Below are 16,224 nucleotides of genomic sequence, written 5' to 3' on the forward strand. Positions count from 1 at the left end.
GGGGACCAAGAAGTACAGGATTCTGATAAGGGAGGAGAAAAGGGACACGTGAGGCAGGGACCACCCAAGTGTGAGGCACACAAACAGGAACCCTTTACTTGAAGGGGAGTTCTGTGCCCTCTAGGAATGACAGACCACGGCCCATGGGACAACTAACAGTTAAAAACAGAGGCCTGCAAACGGAGAGAATCACACTACTACAAGCCATGTGAGAGAGAGGAGGCTTGGTCCACATGGCATGTTCTGGAAAATAAGAAAATGTAGGGATCCCAGAGATGCTGGTGTGAAGAAACTTACGTTTGGCCCTGGAAGGCAGGGTGGAGGGTGAATACTTTGTGGGGGGGCAGAGAAGCGGCACAGGTAGTAGAACTCATGTGACCAAATGGGAAGTGAGCCATCTTCCTAAAAGTTGTACCCCAGATGGGACCTTGTTGAAACTCCCTAAATCAATCCCAGCTACGGCCTGTTTCTGCTGATTCAGGCAGGACTAAAACTGTAGTGGGAAGAGAAGTATCTTTTAAAGGTATACAGTCCTCAGCAGGATGCTAAGCTACCGGTTTTGGAGCAATGGCTTTCACTGCTTTCTTCTCACTGAGATCCAAGGCTATGGGAAAAAAGGAGCTAAAAGAGAATAAGCAGCTCTTTGAAAGATGTGGCAAATGCAATCCAGATTTCTAGATAAAAGCTGGAGAGAGTTAATGGAACCTTGGGCTCTTGACTCATTTAAGCACATCTCACAAAGACAAAAAGTGCCTGTGGATCAGCTGATTTGTCAAATAAGCCTTTAAGTCAAACACAGATTGAGAAGGCGAGAAATATCCAAGGAAGAATATATAAACCAGTTTTTGTGTAATGTAGAAAAAAAGATAGTCTAGAAGGTGCCTAGTGATAAGAAAAGCTTGAGAATGGGTCACACACAAAACCCCAAACCTCCCAGCATTTTACAAGTCAGTGAGTGTCAAGTATGGCTCCAGAGCAGGGGCTGGCCAACTACAACGCAGAGGCCAAATCCAGCTCCTGCTTGTTTTTCAGAAGTTTCACTGAACACAGCCAAGCTCCTTCATTGCATACTGACTATGGCTGCTTTTACTCTACAACGGCAGAGCTGAGTTGTGACAGTGACTCTATGGCCTGCAAAACCCAAAGCACTTACCATCTGGCCCTTGGCAGAAAGTTTGCAGACCACTGTCATGGAGTCAACGAACCCAGTTCGAACCTCAGCTTTGCCCCTTTTTCTGGCCGTACCACACAGCACGTGGGATATTAGTTCCCCAACCAGTGATCAAACCCACGCCCCCTGTATCAGAAGCTCGGAATCTTAACCTTTCTGTTTTGGGCCTTATGTCTGACAGCTTGGGAAATGACGCTCTAAAGTCATGTTCATTTTATTGGAACAGCAAATATTTAGAGAACACCTGCCTGGCGTTGTGTTAAGCACTTTCCACAAGTTACCTCATTTATCCTCACCATGCCTGCCACTACTTCACTCACATTCCCAAAGGAGTGGGTTTGGAATCACCCAGAAATAAACCAAGTCACTGAGCCTAAGGATGCATGTTTCTCCTCTGCTCCAAGTACAAGCATACCAAACGCTTTTTCTCTCTAAATCAAACTTAGTGATCAGTCCCCTGGGAATACAAGGAGTCCTTTCTCACTTGAAGATACACTGTGATACAGACAATCACTTACCTGTACATAAGAAATAAACGAATAGCACAGAGGAGTCAGATGTGAACCAGACAGCTTCACCTGCAGCAAAGGAGAAAGAATTCAATAACTGTAGGAATAAGATGCTTTCCCCATTCCTAGGAAAGGCATTCTCAACTCACCAGTTTTTCCATATTTTTCGGAATTCCTGTGGAGGGCTGATACACCTGGAGATACTAACAAAAGATTCCAAGATTCAGTATTAGGCAACGGCAGGACACCCACTTCTCTCAAAGGTTTCATAAAGTTCTAGGGAAAAGTGTTGGAATCTTGCATGCATGCATACTCAGTCATGTCCAACTCTGTGACCCTATGGACTGTCGCCCACCAGGCTCCGCCGTCCATGGGATTTCCCAGGCAAGAATACCAGAGTGGGTTGTCATTACCTACTCCGGGGGATACTTTCCAACCCAGGGATTGAACCCGCATCTCGTACGTTTCCTGCATTGGCAGGCAGATTATCACTGAGCCACCTGGGAATCCAGATTTGGAATGCTATTCCTACACAGATGTCCCATGAAACTACAGGTAGTGACTCAGTAAGCACATGGTGTATGACTATTGCTCTGGCTGGAGAGAGGAAAAGAAAATAAGCTACCCAGATTCGTGCAGAATCTTAAGACTCCAGGCTTCCTTTTTTCCCTCCCCTAAGCTCCAAAGCTTCCCAGACAGGAGGCAATGAAAGATTTCAGTTTCTGACTTGTTCCATTTATTGCTTTAAAAATCCTTCAGGGTGATAGTCCCTGCATCTAGAAAGCCAATGACTTTGCTGTTTTTCTTTTAGAAAAAGCCAATAAAGATTATAGAGGTTCTCAGTATTTCTACCACAGAAGCTAGTTAGCCACACACTACAGCCAGAGCTGCACCTTCTCAGAAATGGCAGCGCTGCTGTTTGGGTACATGGTGTGAGGCGGTCCACCATCTTTCTTGGGTTGTCTGTGCCTTCCTAAGTAATGTGGGTCATTGCTAGAATCGGAACTAAATTACGTAGTTCCTAGCACTCTTGAACGTCTGCTGAGAATCAAAATACTGCAAATACAAAAAAAGTTTCTTGTTAACGGATACTAAAAAGCATTAACTTAAACTCAGGGCAAGTATACCTTGTATTTTCAAAAAATAAACTTATTCCCTACTCATGTACCTGACCTGTGAGGCATTTAACACCTACTTGTTATAGGACAAATACCCTTTCGGTGTCCAGACTGGTCTGAAATTGTCTAATTTTTTGTGTAATTGGAATCAGATTAAATTCTATAGCTAAAGTTTAGACTGAGTCTTAGAAGGTGTTTGAAAAGGCATTTACACTCAATTACACTCAATTAAGAGGCATTTACATTCATTATACTCAATCATATGAGCAACATACTCATATGCTAATGAAATATGGGGCTCTAAAAACAGATTTAGAATTATGCCTCAACTGTTATTTCCAGGCCTGTGGAGTCACCTGCCATCTACTGGTCAAACTGTGACTTGCAGAGATGTAGACGCTGGCTCTGCACTGGGGTGTGTCCTGGCTGGGTGGGGCAGAATGATGGTGGTGACCGACTCTGCGATACTCACATATTTGACAAGTGCTGTAAGAGTGGTGTACATTTTGCAAAGGTCCTTTAACAGAGTGTCCACACAGCTGCCTGATGGCAGGGCTGTCTGCACCAGCTCGTGGAAAAATGTAAGCAGAGTTCCCAACTGTATGATGGTGCTTTTCTCCATGGGACGGTTTGTTAGGGCTGCCTGAGAAGAGGCCTCTTCTGAAAGGAAGTGAAGTTATTAGCACATTCAAACCCAACTGACCTTATTTTCTAGTTCAAGTCAAAGAGATTTAGAAACCAACTAAACATCATTAACTAGGAAGTCTGGATGCAGAACACATTAATAACTATATCTTCTACTTTCATTGCTTTGGAAGTCTAGCACAAACAAACAGAGCTCAGGGGCTCTGCCTTTATGTCTCCTCCAGTTCCGGTTTTAGTTGGCTTTGCTTTGATCACAATTCCTGGAACCCCTCCCTCAACTCATGTTACCTGGTATGACTTTTTGATTTGCTTGTCCCTTAAGCTTGGTGATCAGCCAGTCCACTTCTTCTAGGACCTTCTCAGCTTTACTCAGAACAAGCAGCTGTGAAAGAAAAAAACGCCTGGCATGGCTCACTGCACACAGCTGCTGGTGTAACATGATAGCCACGGCCACCAGTGGGCGGGTTACAGGCCTCAGGACTTGAGCCACTGTAATTCACTCCTCACAGGGAATAAAATGGAAGGGATGACAAGGCTATTTCCCAAGTGCCAGGGATCAACACTTACACAGACAGTAGGGGCAGCTGTTTTCAAATTCACCAATGCAAAGTTGTTTGTTTTCTCCACTTCCACATCCTGGGAACGGAAAGAGAGGTGAGATGTAATGACAGTAAGGCTGTTCCCCTGGCCTCTACTCCCAACTCAGCCGCCATACTGAAGGCTCACTACAGTACCTCGTCTATGTCTCCAAGATGTCCATGGATATCCTGGGACAAGTCACGCAGCAGACCAACAGGACTCTTACACGAAACATGGAGGTTGAAGAGCAAACTCAGCATGCCCTTGCAGAAGGAGGCATCCTCTAGGAGTAGGAAGGAAAGAAAATTCAGTTATAACCAAAGTCAGTCCTGTAGCAGGTGGGGGTGGCCTGGCTGGAATGCTAGCCTGTCGTTTCAGGCACAACATCCCCATGCTGCACACACTCCAACCCAGGCGGCTGGCCCACAAAGGTACACTTCGACCCACAGGTGCAAATGAGGGGGATGTTTCCCATTTATTAGTCACTATCATCATATAACTAGCATACGGGTCAAGAAATATCAGCACCCCAGGACACCCCTCCCCTCACCAAGGAAACTGTCATTCTGCCTTGTAACCTCACATCGAGTTCTGTCCGATTTTGAACTGTATCTAAGTAGCACCATGCAGTAAGTACTCTGTCTGTGTCTGCCACCTGCTGAGTGTCGTGTGCGCCGGACCCCTCCAGGTCACGTGTCAGTGGAGTCTGTTCACGCCCACTGCCGTACAGTGTCCCATTGCGCGCACACAGCGCAACCCCTCGACCCATTCGACTGCTGACAGACGTCTGGGTTTGGCTTCGCCTATTAGAACAGTACTGCTGTGAGAATTTTCCCACCTGCTTATGCTGGGAGTGGAACTGCTTGATCGTAAGCCTATGTTTAATTTTAGTAGTTAAGTATTGCTAAACAATTTTCCAGAGTGGTTATACCAACTGACACCTCCAGCAGCAGTGAATGAGAGGGTCAACTGCACTGTATTCTTACCAACCCTTGGGACTGGTTTTGTGTATTTGAAGTTTTGGATACTCCAGTGAATGTGTAATTTTCTAAATGTTGTTTGGTGCTGATGATTTTATATAAACCCAAAAAAGGAAATATGGCAGGAAACTTACCACAACTGTTTTCCGTGCAAATCTTAGATGTCCAGGATAACATCTGCACAAACTAGAGATCATTCGGATATTATAGAAACATTCAAAAGACAGACCTAGGTGCTATCAGACTGAGAGAGCTCTAGGCCTTTCCAAGTATAAACAAATCACCTGCTAAAACATGTGCATGGATCTAAAGTGGTACTCTACTGAAAAACAGCATAAAAGTAAGTCCAAAGTTATGAGCTGAATTACTGATTCTTTTCTTAAATATAGCCTATGATTCAATTCTCAAATGCCCTCATTAAGGGCCAAAGGTCCTGGGGTCTGGGCTGTTATTTGAGCTTCCCTGGCCCCTCCCACCACAGTTTGGGGCTAAAGTGCCCTTCTTCCTCTTCCCATGCCCAGCACTCTCTGCATCTGAGACATCTTTAAGGATAGTAAGCTAATAGAGGCATAGGAGAATAAGATCCTGGCCACAGTGACAGTCAAATTAGCCTTTAGGAACCAAGAGGCCATAGGAGGTTAAAAGGGAGCAGGGGAAAAAAAAAGAAAAGGGGCAAAAGAAAAGAGTTGGGGAAGCTTAAGGCCTTGGACTAGTAGGTCATGTTTCGCTAGACACACACTCAGCTTTCTGCTTCAGCAGTTATTTGGGATAGGCTTCCAGCCGCCCAGACACTGAAACGCAGTGATGTTTAAAGGTAAAATGACCAGTAAGAATTCAGGTTTTGATCTGTCAGGGAAAAAAACTTCAGAGGCTAAATGAAAATTCTCTGTGAACTGATATAAAAATATTTTCCAGAATACAGTGATTACTGTAGAATACAGATGTCCAGAATACAGTGTTAAATGTAATAAATAAATAAAGCAGGATGCTGAAAAAACTTTTGTGTGAAGAGGGTAGGGTTGGGTCTAAGAAGCTATATTCATATTGCTGTACAGGAATAAAAGAACTCTTTACACAAGACACTAGAAGATATTTACCTACTGGGGAAGAAGAACTGAACAGATGGAGGACACGGATAGAAAGGTGACCATTTCCTGCAAATTTTTTTATAATGTCTGGTTTTCAAATCATTGAACTTTATTACCCATTCAAAGTTAAATTAAAAAATTTTAGACACACTACCTGAAATTATGAGGGGGTGGTAAAATTTTAAAAATTTCTTCTTTATGTTAGCCTTTCCAAATCTATTTTCCTTCAACTGTCCCCATGTTCCAATTCCCTGTGTTTCTTTCCTAGTCTTGGGCTCCTTGCAGCAAAAGTAGCAATATGAAAGAATGAAGCTGAAAGTAAAGTGGGGATGCGTTGTTCCGATCTAGGATGAAATAAGTAGCAATGGGGATTTTCTTTGGGCTACCTGGAACTAGGACAACAAGAAAATGAAGTCTGCTTTTTCAGTGCTCAAATGTCGTAACATACCAGGCTATAGTCCAGCTAGCTCTTCCTAAAAGCAAGGGCTTACACAAGGAGGCCTGCACCTCAGCACTCTCAACTTGTCTCCCCACAGGTCAGGAAATAGATGTGGGAGGACCACACAGCCCTAGTCTCAAGGACTCTCTTTATCATCCTTTAGGGAAATTACTCCTAAATGGAACAGACCCACAGAATATGGCTTCTCTTATTTCACATGTGTGAATGCTCATGTGGGTACATATATTCTTCGTGTATACATGCAAACCCAAGCACATATACCTAAAATCTATCTGGATAGAACAGATTCTCTTTTAGGACTATAAACATGCTTTCTGACTTATCACTTTTTGTTGAATATCCCCCAAACTCAGAATCAGCTAATTTTGATGAGAAAGTTAACTGCTAAATGTCAGCTACCTTGATAATTAACATACTTTCATCTTAGAAGGAGGTAGGGAAACACAAGAAGGTTGAAGGCCCCACAGATAAACAAGACTTTTTTTTTTTTTTACAGTGCTTATTGTTTACCCTTGACAGTGGCCAAATAAACAAAAGCAGTAACTACGTCATGGTAGAAACACTATGTACGGGGCAGGGGTGGGTGGAGGTACATCTTACAGATCTTATATTAATTCAGGAGCATAACTGGATACATGATTTTAAATAAGCCAGATTTCAAGAAGACATTTAGTTGTACACTGTAAGATGTAGTATTCTGGCCTTCTGGGGGATGCAGAGTGGGACTGATTGGTGCTCATACCTCAGCAGAGATGGGCTTCAGCAGCTTGGACAAGCTGGTGAGAACAGTGGCCAGAAGCAGGGCTTCTTTGCTCTTAAAGTCTTCCTCTTGGCTGCTAAGTAAATTCAACAAGGACCTCTGAGAAAGGACACACAGAAACATTAGCAGACATGATACTAGCAAAGAGAAGAGACATCCAGCCAGAGATTCCTAAGGCTGGGACAGAAATGACTCAAAAACACCAAAAATCCAAGAGGATAAAATCTGGAAATAAGACCTGGATCGAGCAGGTAGTCTCCTACCCTTTTGTGATCAGACGTCTGAGTGTTCTCTTGAGTGCTATGGACGCCTCAAACCCCTGCCACATGTACATTAGGAATGAACTGTGCACCCAGTTTTATTTTAGGCTGCACCACACAGCTTGTGGGATCTTAGTTCCCTAACAAGGGACAGAACACAGGCCCAATCAAAGTGCTGTGTCCCAGCTACTGATCGCCACAGAATTCCAGTGCACCCAGGTCTGGGTGGTTCACAACTTCCTGAGGCCCATTCACTGACCTGAGGGCTAGACCATACCCCAGCACTGGCATTCCCTACACGTTTTCCATTTCCTTTTTCTCTGTTCCTCTCTCACCACCCAAAACACTGTCTTTGGTCCGTCAGTCTCTTCCCACTACGTAAGCTCTGTGAGGGTAGGGTTTTGTCTCTTATTTCTTGCTAGAACTTCAGCACCTGAACAGTTCCTGGCACATGATAGGAACATTAAAGAAATCCTCTGGGATAAAAGATCCTGATACGTGACAACTAGTGGTTAGAACCATCTGACAGACAAAGCCAAGTTACACTCCCTGCACGAGTGGGCTCCTGGCCAGCTCTTTGTATAATACCAGCTCAGTGATTCTTAGAGGCAATGAGTGCTGTAGACTGGGGTGGCTTGACACACATCCCTCCTGGAATGATGCTTTTAAATGCATTACCTTTCATTCTCAGAGCTGTCAAGTTGCTTGAATGATGACCCAGGAAAAACTGCTGTCCTACTTGTGGACGGTCTGCCTGTTCCCAGCTGGCCTGCTAACAGTCCCTTTCTGAGGACCCTCACAGCAGTCTCCTAGGTGTCTCACCTGAAACTGCCGGATCTGGAAAGCTGCTCTCTCACTGACACTGACTTCCTCCTCTTCTTCCTCCTTATCTGTGGCATCTAGGAAAAGGAAAAGAATGCTATCTGCTTTGAAAGGGGCTTGGTTTTTTTTTTTTGCCAAGCTAAAATTTTAGGAGGCCAAAAAAGCCTGGAGGCAGCTTTAATTATATTCCTAACATTCAGCAGCTTGTTAAGGCTATATTCAGTTTCCCAGTCCCATCTGTGGTTAAATGGAATCCAGTAAGTGCCAATTCTGAATCCACTAGATGTCACTCCTTGGCCACACTGGGACTCTTCGCAGGTGTCCTCTGCTGGGCTAACAACTGGAATCGAGAGGTTTGGTTGAGAAAGAGAAACTCAGATCGAGCCAAGTTATCAAAACTGAAATGCCCACCCAGAGCCTTGAGAAACTGATGACACTTCGGCTGGTATAACTGCTGCACGGCACCGAGTATCTTCTGTATGCCCTCCAAGCACATCAGTGAGATGTTCTTTCCTTTCTCTCTCTTTCCCGACTCTTCCACTGAGGTAGGGATTGAAGTGTATCTCCAAAGCAAGACCCTGGGGAAAAGTGATTTTTAAAGTCAAGTTCACTGAGATACAATTTACATACAGTAAAATTCCCATCCTGTAACTGTATGGCTCTGCTGACTCCCTTCCACAGTTGTGTACTCATCCCCCTCAATCTAGGTATTTCCATCACCCCAAAAGTTCTCATGTGCTCCTTTGCAGTCAGTTCTTTCTCTTTGATTTCCCAGGCAACCACCGATCTGTTTCCTGTCCCAGCGGTTTTACAATTTACAAACTATCATATAAAAATGGTATCATTCATTCTGTAGCTTTTAAAGTCGGCTTTGCTAACAGCATGTAGCTCTGAGGTTCACCTATGTTGCTGCACGTACTGGCCGCCTGTCGCATTTCACTGCTGAGCAGTATGTGGTATGAATGTGCCACAGATTGCATAGTCACCGATTTATCATCTTTAGGTTGTTTCCAGATTTTGCTATTACAGATAAAACTACTATATACAAACTTTTATAAGAACATCTGCTTTCATTTCTTTCAGGTAAATAGCTAAGAGTGGAATGGGTGTATCGTAAGATAGGTGTGTGCTTAACTTTTTAAGAAATTGACAAATTATTTTCCAAAGTGGCTGCAGCATTTTACATTTATGTCAACAGTGTATCAGAGTTTAAATTCTGGGCATCCCTGGAGGCTTAGTGGTAAAGAATCCACCTACCAATCAGGAGACCTGGGTTTGATCCCTGATCTTAGAAGATTCTACATACAGTGGAGCACCTAACTACTTGAGCCTGTGCTCTAGAGCCCGGAGCCGCAACTACTGAAGCCTGTGCACTCAAGAGCCCGTCCTCTGCAACATGAGAAGCCACGGCAACGAGAAGCCCGTGCACCTCAACTAGAGTAGCCCCCACTCACTCAATTAGAGAAAAGCCCGCACAGCAAGAAGACCCAGGGTAGCCAAAAATAAATACATAAATAAACATTAAAAACCAAAAAACAAGGAGTTTAAATTCTTCCACATCCATGACAACATTTTGGCATAGTCAATCTAAACTTTTAGGCATTTTAATAGGTGTTTACATCGAGGAAACCAGAATTGAAAGAGACACGTGTACCCCAATGTTCATCGCAGCACTGTTTACAACAGCCAGGACAAAGAAACAACCTAGATGTCCATCAGCAGACAAATGGATAAGAAAGCTGTGGTACATATACACAATGGAATATTATTCAGCTATTAAAAAGAATGCATTTGAATCAGTTCTAATGAGGTGGATGAAACTGGAGCCTATTATAGAGTGAAGTCAGTCAGAAAGAAAAACACCAATCCAGTATATTAACGCATATATATGGAATTTAGAAAGATGGTAACAGTGACCCTATATGTGAAACAGCAAAAAAGATACAGATATAAAGAAAGACTTTTGAACTCTGTGGGAGAAGGCAAGGGTGGGATGATTTGAGAGAACAGCATTGAATCATATGTATTATCATATGTGAAATAGATCACCCGTCCAGGTTCGATGCATGAGACAGGGTGCTCAGGGCTGGTGCACTGGGATGACCCTGAGGGATGGGATGGGGGGAGGGGCGGCGGTTCAGGATGGGGAACACATGTACACTCATGGCTGATTCATGTGAATGTATGGCAAACCACCACAATATTGTAAAGTAATTCGCCTCCAATTAAAACAAATAAGTAAATTTTAAAAAGAAAAAAAGTTAGGTGTTTAGTGATATCTCATTGTGATTTTAATTTGCACTAACCTAGTGACTAATTATGTTGATCACCCTTTCATGTTCTTATTTGCCATCTATATATCTTATTTGGTAAAGTGTCTGTTAAAACACTTTATCCATTTTCTCAATTTGATTGTTTTCTTAACAAGTTTGAGTTCTTTATATACTCTGGTTATCAGTACATCATCAGACACGTGTTTTGCAAATATTTCCTGTTAATTTGTGGCTTGTCTTTAAATTTCCTTAGGAATGTTTTTCAAGGAACAGAGTTAAATTTTTAAGAAATATTGATTGTGCTTCTCGTATTATACCTAGGAAATTTTTTACCTAAAACAAGGTTGTAAAGGTTTTTCTGTCTTCTAGATGTTTTACAATATTTGGTTTTATACTTATGCCTCTGATTCATTTCAATATTTAGTTATAACATGAGAAATGGATCAAAGTTCAATTTTTTTTCACATCAGTCGCTCAGTCGTGTCTGACTCTTGTGACCCCATGGATCGAAGCATGCCAGGCTTCCCTGTCCATCACCAACTCCCAGAGCTTGTGCAAATTCATATCCATCAAGTAGGTGATGCCATCCAAGCATCACATCCTGTCTTCCCCTTCTCCTCCTGCCTTCAATCTTTCCCAGTATCAGGGTCTTTTCAAATGAGTCAGTTCTTCACATCAGATGGCCAAAGTATTGGAGTTTCAGCTTCAGCATCAGTCCTTCCAATGGATATTCAGGACTGGTTTCCTTTAGGATGGACTGGTTTGATCTTGCAGTCCAAGGGACTCTCAAGAGTCTTCTTCAACACATCAATTGATTCAAAAGCATCAATTCTTTGGCACTCAGCTTTCTTTATAGCTCAACTCTCACATCCATACATGACTACTGGAAAAACCGTAGCTTTGACTAGACAGATCTTTATTGGCATAGTCATGTCTCTGCTTTTTAATATGCTGTCTAGGTTGGGCATAGCTTTTCTTCCAAAGAGCATCTTTTAATTTCATTTTTTCACATATTCCTGTACAATTGTTCCAGAAACACCTGTTTGAAAAGACTTTTCTTTCTCCATTCCATTACCTTAGCACCTTTGTCAAAAGTCCAAAGACCATACTTGTGTAGATCAGTTCTGAACCATCTGTTCCACTGATCCTGGCAATACCTCACTATCTTAAATACTTATTTGATGTTCTATAAATATTGATTAAAGTCAAGCTGGATGACAGTGTTGTTTGAGTCTTCCACATCCTTTCTGATTTTCTATCTAATTCTACTGTTTACTGAGAGAGGTAGATTATTATTTGTGTATTTCTCCTTCAGTATTACCATTTTTGCCTTAAGTATTCTGAAGCTGTTATTAGGTGCTGTTAAGTACATATACATTTAAAACTGTTCTGTCTGCTTGATGAATTATTTAGTCATTATGTAATATCCCTTTTTATTCCTGGTATTAGATTAACATTTTATATGTGGCCAACAATCCACACCAAAACAGGACTAGGAAAAAACCCCAACATAGTGAGTGACTGCACTTCCACCTTTGGGTATGCCCAACTTCAAACCACCTTCCTCCCCACCCAACTTCAAACCACCTTTCTCTCCCCACCCCCGCCATTGATTTCCTCTCTTGGAGATGCCACAGCAAGTGGAACAGGTCTCTAAGGGTGTGTGGGGCTTACCGAGTTATGTCACAGAGGTTCTGAAAGACCTTCTCTGGGTTTTGGCCATCAGGGCCACTCACATGCCCTGTTTCCTTTAGCTGCTGGACCTTCTGCAGAGCCACATTCACTGCGTAGCGCATGAACTCATTGCTGGACCTCAGAACAGACAGGCTCTCTTCATGACTCTGGGTACTGTCCCTAGACAGGAAAAAAGAGACAGAAAGATTCCCCTGCTACTGGGACTTGAAATTACGTTTTCTAGGGACAGTTCACAATAGCACCCAGCCAGTTCTAACAGACAGACTCCAGGCAGCCCATGCCAAGAGTCACTGCCAAGGCTGTCTTTCTACAAATATTATTCTCAGTATTACCTCCCTTTCTCCCTCTTCCCTCAATCCTTTAACTTTGATGAAATTTAAAGGTCAGTCTTAGTTAACTTTCTGTAATGTTTTTTTTGTTGTCTCCCCCACTTTTTTTTTAAATTCAAGCTTTTCTTTCCCCCCTTTTCATGCTACTTAGGTTAATTTCTTGGAATCTATCCTATCTTTTCATCCACTAGTTCATTGTTTCTGATGTTCCCTTTAGTAATTCAAAGCATCTCTTTAAATGTCTATGTGTTCTGCTTTCAAGAAAATTACAACCCCCTTGACTTACTTTTTACTGTATATATGCTAAGAATTGTGAATCCAAACTAGGTAATATCAGTGACCCTCAGTAGGTGTTTTTAACCTTCACCTTAAGGCTGTCTTTAAGCCCTTTGTTAGAACCTTACCTGAAAAGAGCTGTGAGAAGATCAGACACAAATTTCATGGACAAAAAACTATTGGTTGGTCGGCTGGCCATTTTCGTTTTGCCTTTACCAGATTTTTCATTAAGAATGTCAGAGAGCTTCTTGTAACACATAAATAAGCTCAGAATTGTTTCAAACTTAGTCTTACTGTATAAAAGGAAAAAGAGTCCACCAAGGACAGGCATCAGAATATTACGGTTTACTTTCAAAACAGTAATAAGGAAATCACAATACTTCTTTAGATGTCATACTTTAGACCCAATATTACAAATGAATCGATCTTCACTATTAACACAGTACTCCTCGGTAATACCCATCTGGGTCATTTCTTTTCCTCCTTTATTTGTATCAGTCATTGCAGAGAATGAAAGTTTACTACTACCACCAATCAAAATTTCTCTATTAAAATCAGGGGTTGTTATGTTCAAGGCCTGGGGAATGTTCAATAAAGTAAAACCTGATGGAGAGACAAAATTCACGAGCCTGTTTGGCATGTGCTTGGATGTTCCCTGGTAGAAAGAACATAGTTTGGTCTTAGGCTAGAGGTCCATCTAAGAGTGTCATGTGCTGTAGTCTGTTCATACCTAGCCTATTGTCAGTGTTAAGAAAACACACTCCCACACACAAAATGAACTACAAGTAGAGTTACAGTATACCCTACCTGAAATTACTTATGAAGAAATTATATTCTATTAGAACCTCACAAATTCCCATAACAAGAGAAGCGCAGATATTATTTTTGATGCCAATACCAGTGCTCTGAGAAAAGTCTGCTGATTTGTCCTAAAAGGCACAAGATAAAAATTAATAAGCTACTAAAAACCTCCATTACTCAACACAGCTTAGACTTAGCAATTACCAGTTCAAAGTCTTCTAGTTCACTCTTAATCATTCTATTCGTAATCGACTCCAACATATCATCTAAGTATTGGTAGAACCCCTCTTCCTCCTCCTCTTCTTCTTGCTGTAATGGTACCACTCTGCTCTTATACCAGGCCAAACAGTGTTGAATACAACATAGCAGATAATCCTGTAGAAGAAAATATAATAACTGAATATTCTTGTTAAAGGATAACCTATCAAACTGTTGATAACTGACAAATAATCCTTATCTATAAGGCTAAATAAAGTTATTCATTAGCATCACAAATTAAGTCAATCTGGAGTTAAAAACAAAACAAAACAAAACAGAAAAAAAGAATTGAACTAACAGAGGCATTGTTTTCTGGCCTTTCCCAAAGACAGTGGCTTTCCAAGTAGTTGACACCTAAGAATGTAACATCAAATGTGCTATCTCTGATCTGGTACAAATACCAAGGAGCCAGGTTGTGAAATTAAATCCTCTCCAGCACCTTTGCCTGGAAAATCCCATGGATGGAGGAGCCTGGTAGGCTGCAGTCCATGGGGTCGCTGAGTTGGGCACGACTGAGCAACTTCACTTTCACTTTCATGCACTGGTGAAGGAAATGGCAGCCCACTCCAGTGTTCTTACCTGGAGAATCCCAGGGACGGGGGAGCCTGGTGGGCTACTGTCTATGGGGTCATGCAGAGTCAGACACGACTGAAGTGACTCAGCAGCAGCAGCACCTTTCCCAAATAGTCCCAAAGGCTATTCTAAACATATGGATTTAGGTTGAGGGAATCTTTGGGAGACCACCATAGCTTCTCTGACCTAGGCTGAGGACATCTGTTGTAAGTCACTCAGGCATTTCAGTTTCTTTCTTCCCTGTCTTTCTGAGGCTAGATGAGAATAGAAAACCAACCTGTCCCAGTTCCTCTGAAGGTTCAACAGAATGCCAGTTCTAGCTCAGCCTAAATCATACACTCCAGACTAATGAAGCAGATCCCCTGGGTTCACCTGCTTCTGGGTAACCTCCTTCTTCCAATTCTAAAGTATATCTGTTTAGTACTTGCAATCAAAGAGCCATTAATGGGAGGTAAAATGCTCTTTGGGAGAAGTGATAGATGCCTTGATTATTAGTCAAGTGTTGATATGCAGATATCTCACCACCAGAACCAAGGTGGTGATGGGTCAGGGAAGAATCAAGAGTAAAAATTCACTGGGAGTACCAGGTGTTTCACAGAGAAGTCATCTCTTTCTGAAGCTCAACCATATCAATAGGGCTGCTAGTTTTACTTAAGAGTAAAAATAATGGTTATGGGAGGAGGAAAGAATGGCTCACCAGTGGTTCCTGTAGAAAGACCTGATCTCCTTGGGTCAGAATACAAGCTTCTAATTTCAGAGGAGGCAGTACATCAGGTTCTGGCTCATAGAACTGTTTCAACTGTGTATGGGAAGGAAAAAGACATCACGGTTCATGAATGCTTTTCACTTTTTTAACTGGTCAAGCTAATGGCAACTTTAATGTTTAATGCTTTCTAAGACATTATTTCCCAACTGTCCAAAGAACACTGCAGGAAAATCTGTTGCTTTGGCTCAACCCTGTCCTTCCTTTGCCCTTGCATCAGGCAGTGCACTGACTGACATCTTTCCTAGTCCACTTCATCACCTCTCCTATAAAACACCATGCTCTCTCACACCAGTTACTTCATTTGTATAGGCTATCAAGCACTTTCAGTACAGCTTGGTTATTAATAGAGGCTCCAGAGTCAGACTGACTGAATCTAAAATCCCAGTACCACTACTTATTAATTCAAGGAAGGTAGATGTCTTGGTTCCTCATCTGTGAAATGAGGATATTATTAATATAAGCATAAACATTTGTATACGATTAAATGTGCTAACACACGTAAGGAGCTTCAAATACTATTTAGCACATAACAGAGCTCAAAAAAAGTTAATTAACTCAGCCATAAAAAAGAATCAAATGATGCCATTTACAGAAAAATAGATGGACCTGGAGATGACCATACTAAGTGAAGTCGACTGAGAAAGACAAATACTATATGATATCACTTATATGTGGAATCTTTAAAATGATACAAATAAAACTTATTTACAAAATAGAAATAGATTCACAGACCCAGAAAACAAACTTATGGTTATCAAAAAGGAAAGGGGGTGGGGAAAGGATAAATTAGGACTTTGGGATTAGCAGAAACAAACTATTATATATAAAATAGATAAATAAGATCCCAGTGTATAGCACAGG

At 42.0% G+C, this 16,224-nt stretch overlaps 1 protein-coding gene across 4 annotated transcripts in view; it reads right to left on the minus strand.

Moving 5' to 3' along the window:
• The window catches only part of FANCI (FA complementation group I), a 63,913-nt gene that overhangs the window by 4,263 nt on the left and 43,426 nt on the right, over window positions 1–16,224 (minus strand). For 3 of the 4 annotated variants that reach the window (XM_006058196.3, XM_025271845.2, XM_006058198.3), the window contains 15 exons: window positions 15,295–15,396; window positions 13,971–14,141; window positions 13,773–13,894; window positions 13,094–13,258; window positions 12,340–12,519; window positions 8,804–8,970; window positions 8,393–8,469; window positions 7,293–7,409; window positions 5,137–5,188; window positions 4,178–4,305; window positions 4,011–4,079; window positions 3,732–3,825; window positions 3,271–3,458; window positions 1,830–1,883; window positions 1,690–1,749 (listed from right to left, as the gene is read on the minus strand). In XM_006058196.3, the coding sequence (XP_006058258.3) occupies window positions 1,690–1,749; window positions 1,830–1,883; window positions 3,271–3,458; window positions 3,732–3,825; window positions 4,011–4,079; window positions 4,178–4,305; window positions 5,137–5,188; window positions 7,293–7,409; window positions 8,393–8,469; window positions 8,804–8,970; window positions 12,340–12,519; window positions 13,094–13,258; window positions 13,773–13,894; window positions 13,971–14,141; window positions 15,295–15,396 (1,746 nt within the window). The remainder of the gene's footprint in view (window positions 1–1,689; window positions 1,750–1,829; window positions 1,884–3,270; window positions 3,459–3,731; window positions 3,826–4,010; window positions 4,080–4,177; window positions 4,306–5,136; window positions 5,189–7,292; window positions 7,410–8,392; window positions 8,470–8,803; window positions 8,971–12,339; window positions 12,520–13,093; window positions 13,259–13,772; window positions 13,895–13,970; window positions 14,142–15,294; window positions 15,397–16,224) is intronic. The other variant, XM_006058197.3, reaches the window with a different exon arrangement.

The sequence above is a fragment of the Bubalus bubalis genome, chromosome 20, assembly GCF_019923935.1.
Source record: "Bubalus bubalis isolate 160015118507 breed Murrah chromosome 20, NDDB_SH_1, whole genome shotgun sequence".
NCBI lineage: Eukaryota > Metazoa > Chordata > Mammalia > Artiodactyla > Bovidae > Bubalus > Bubalus bubalis.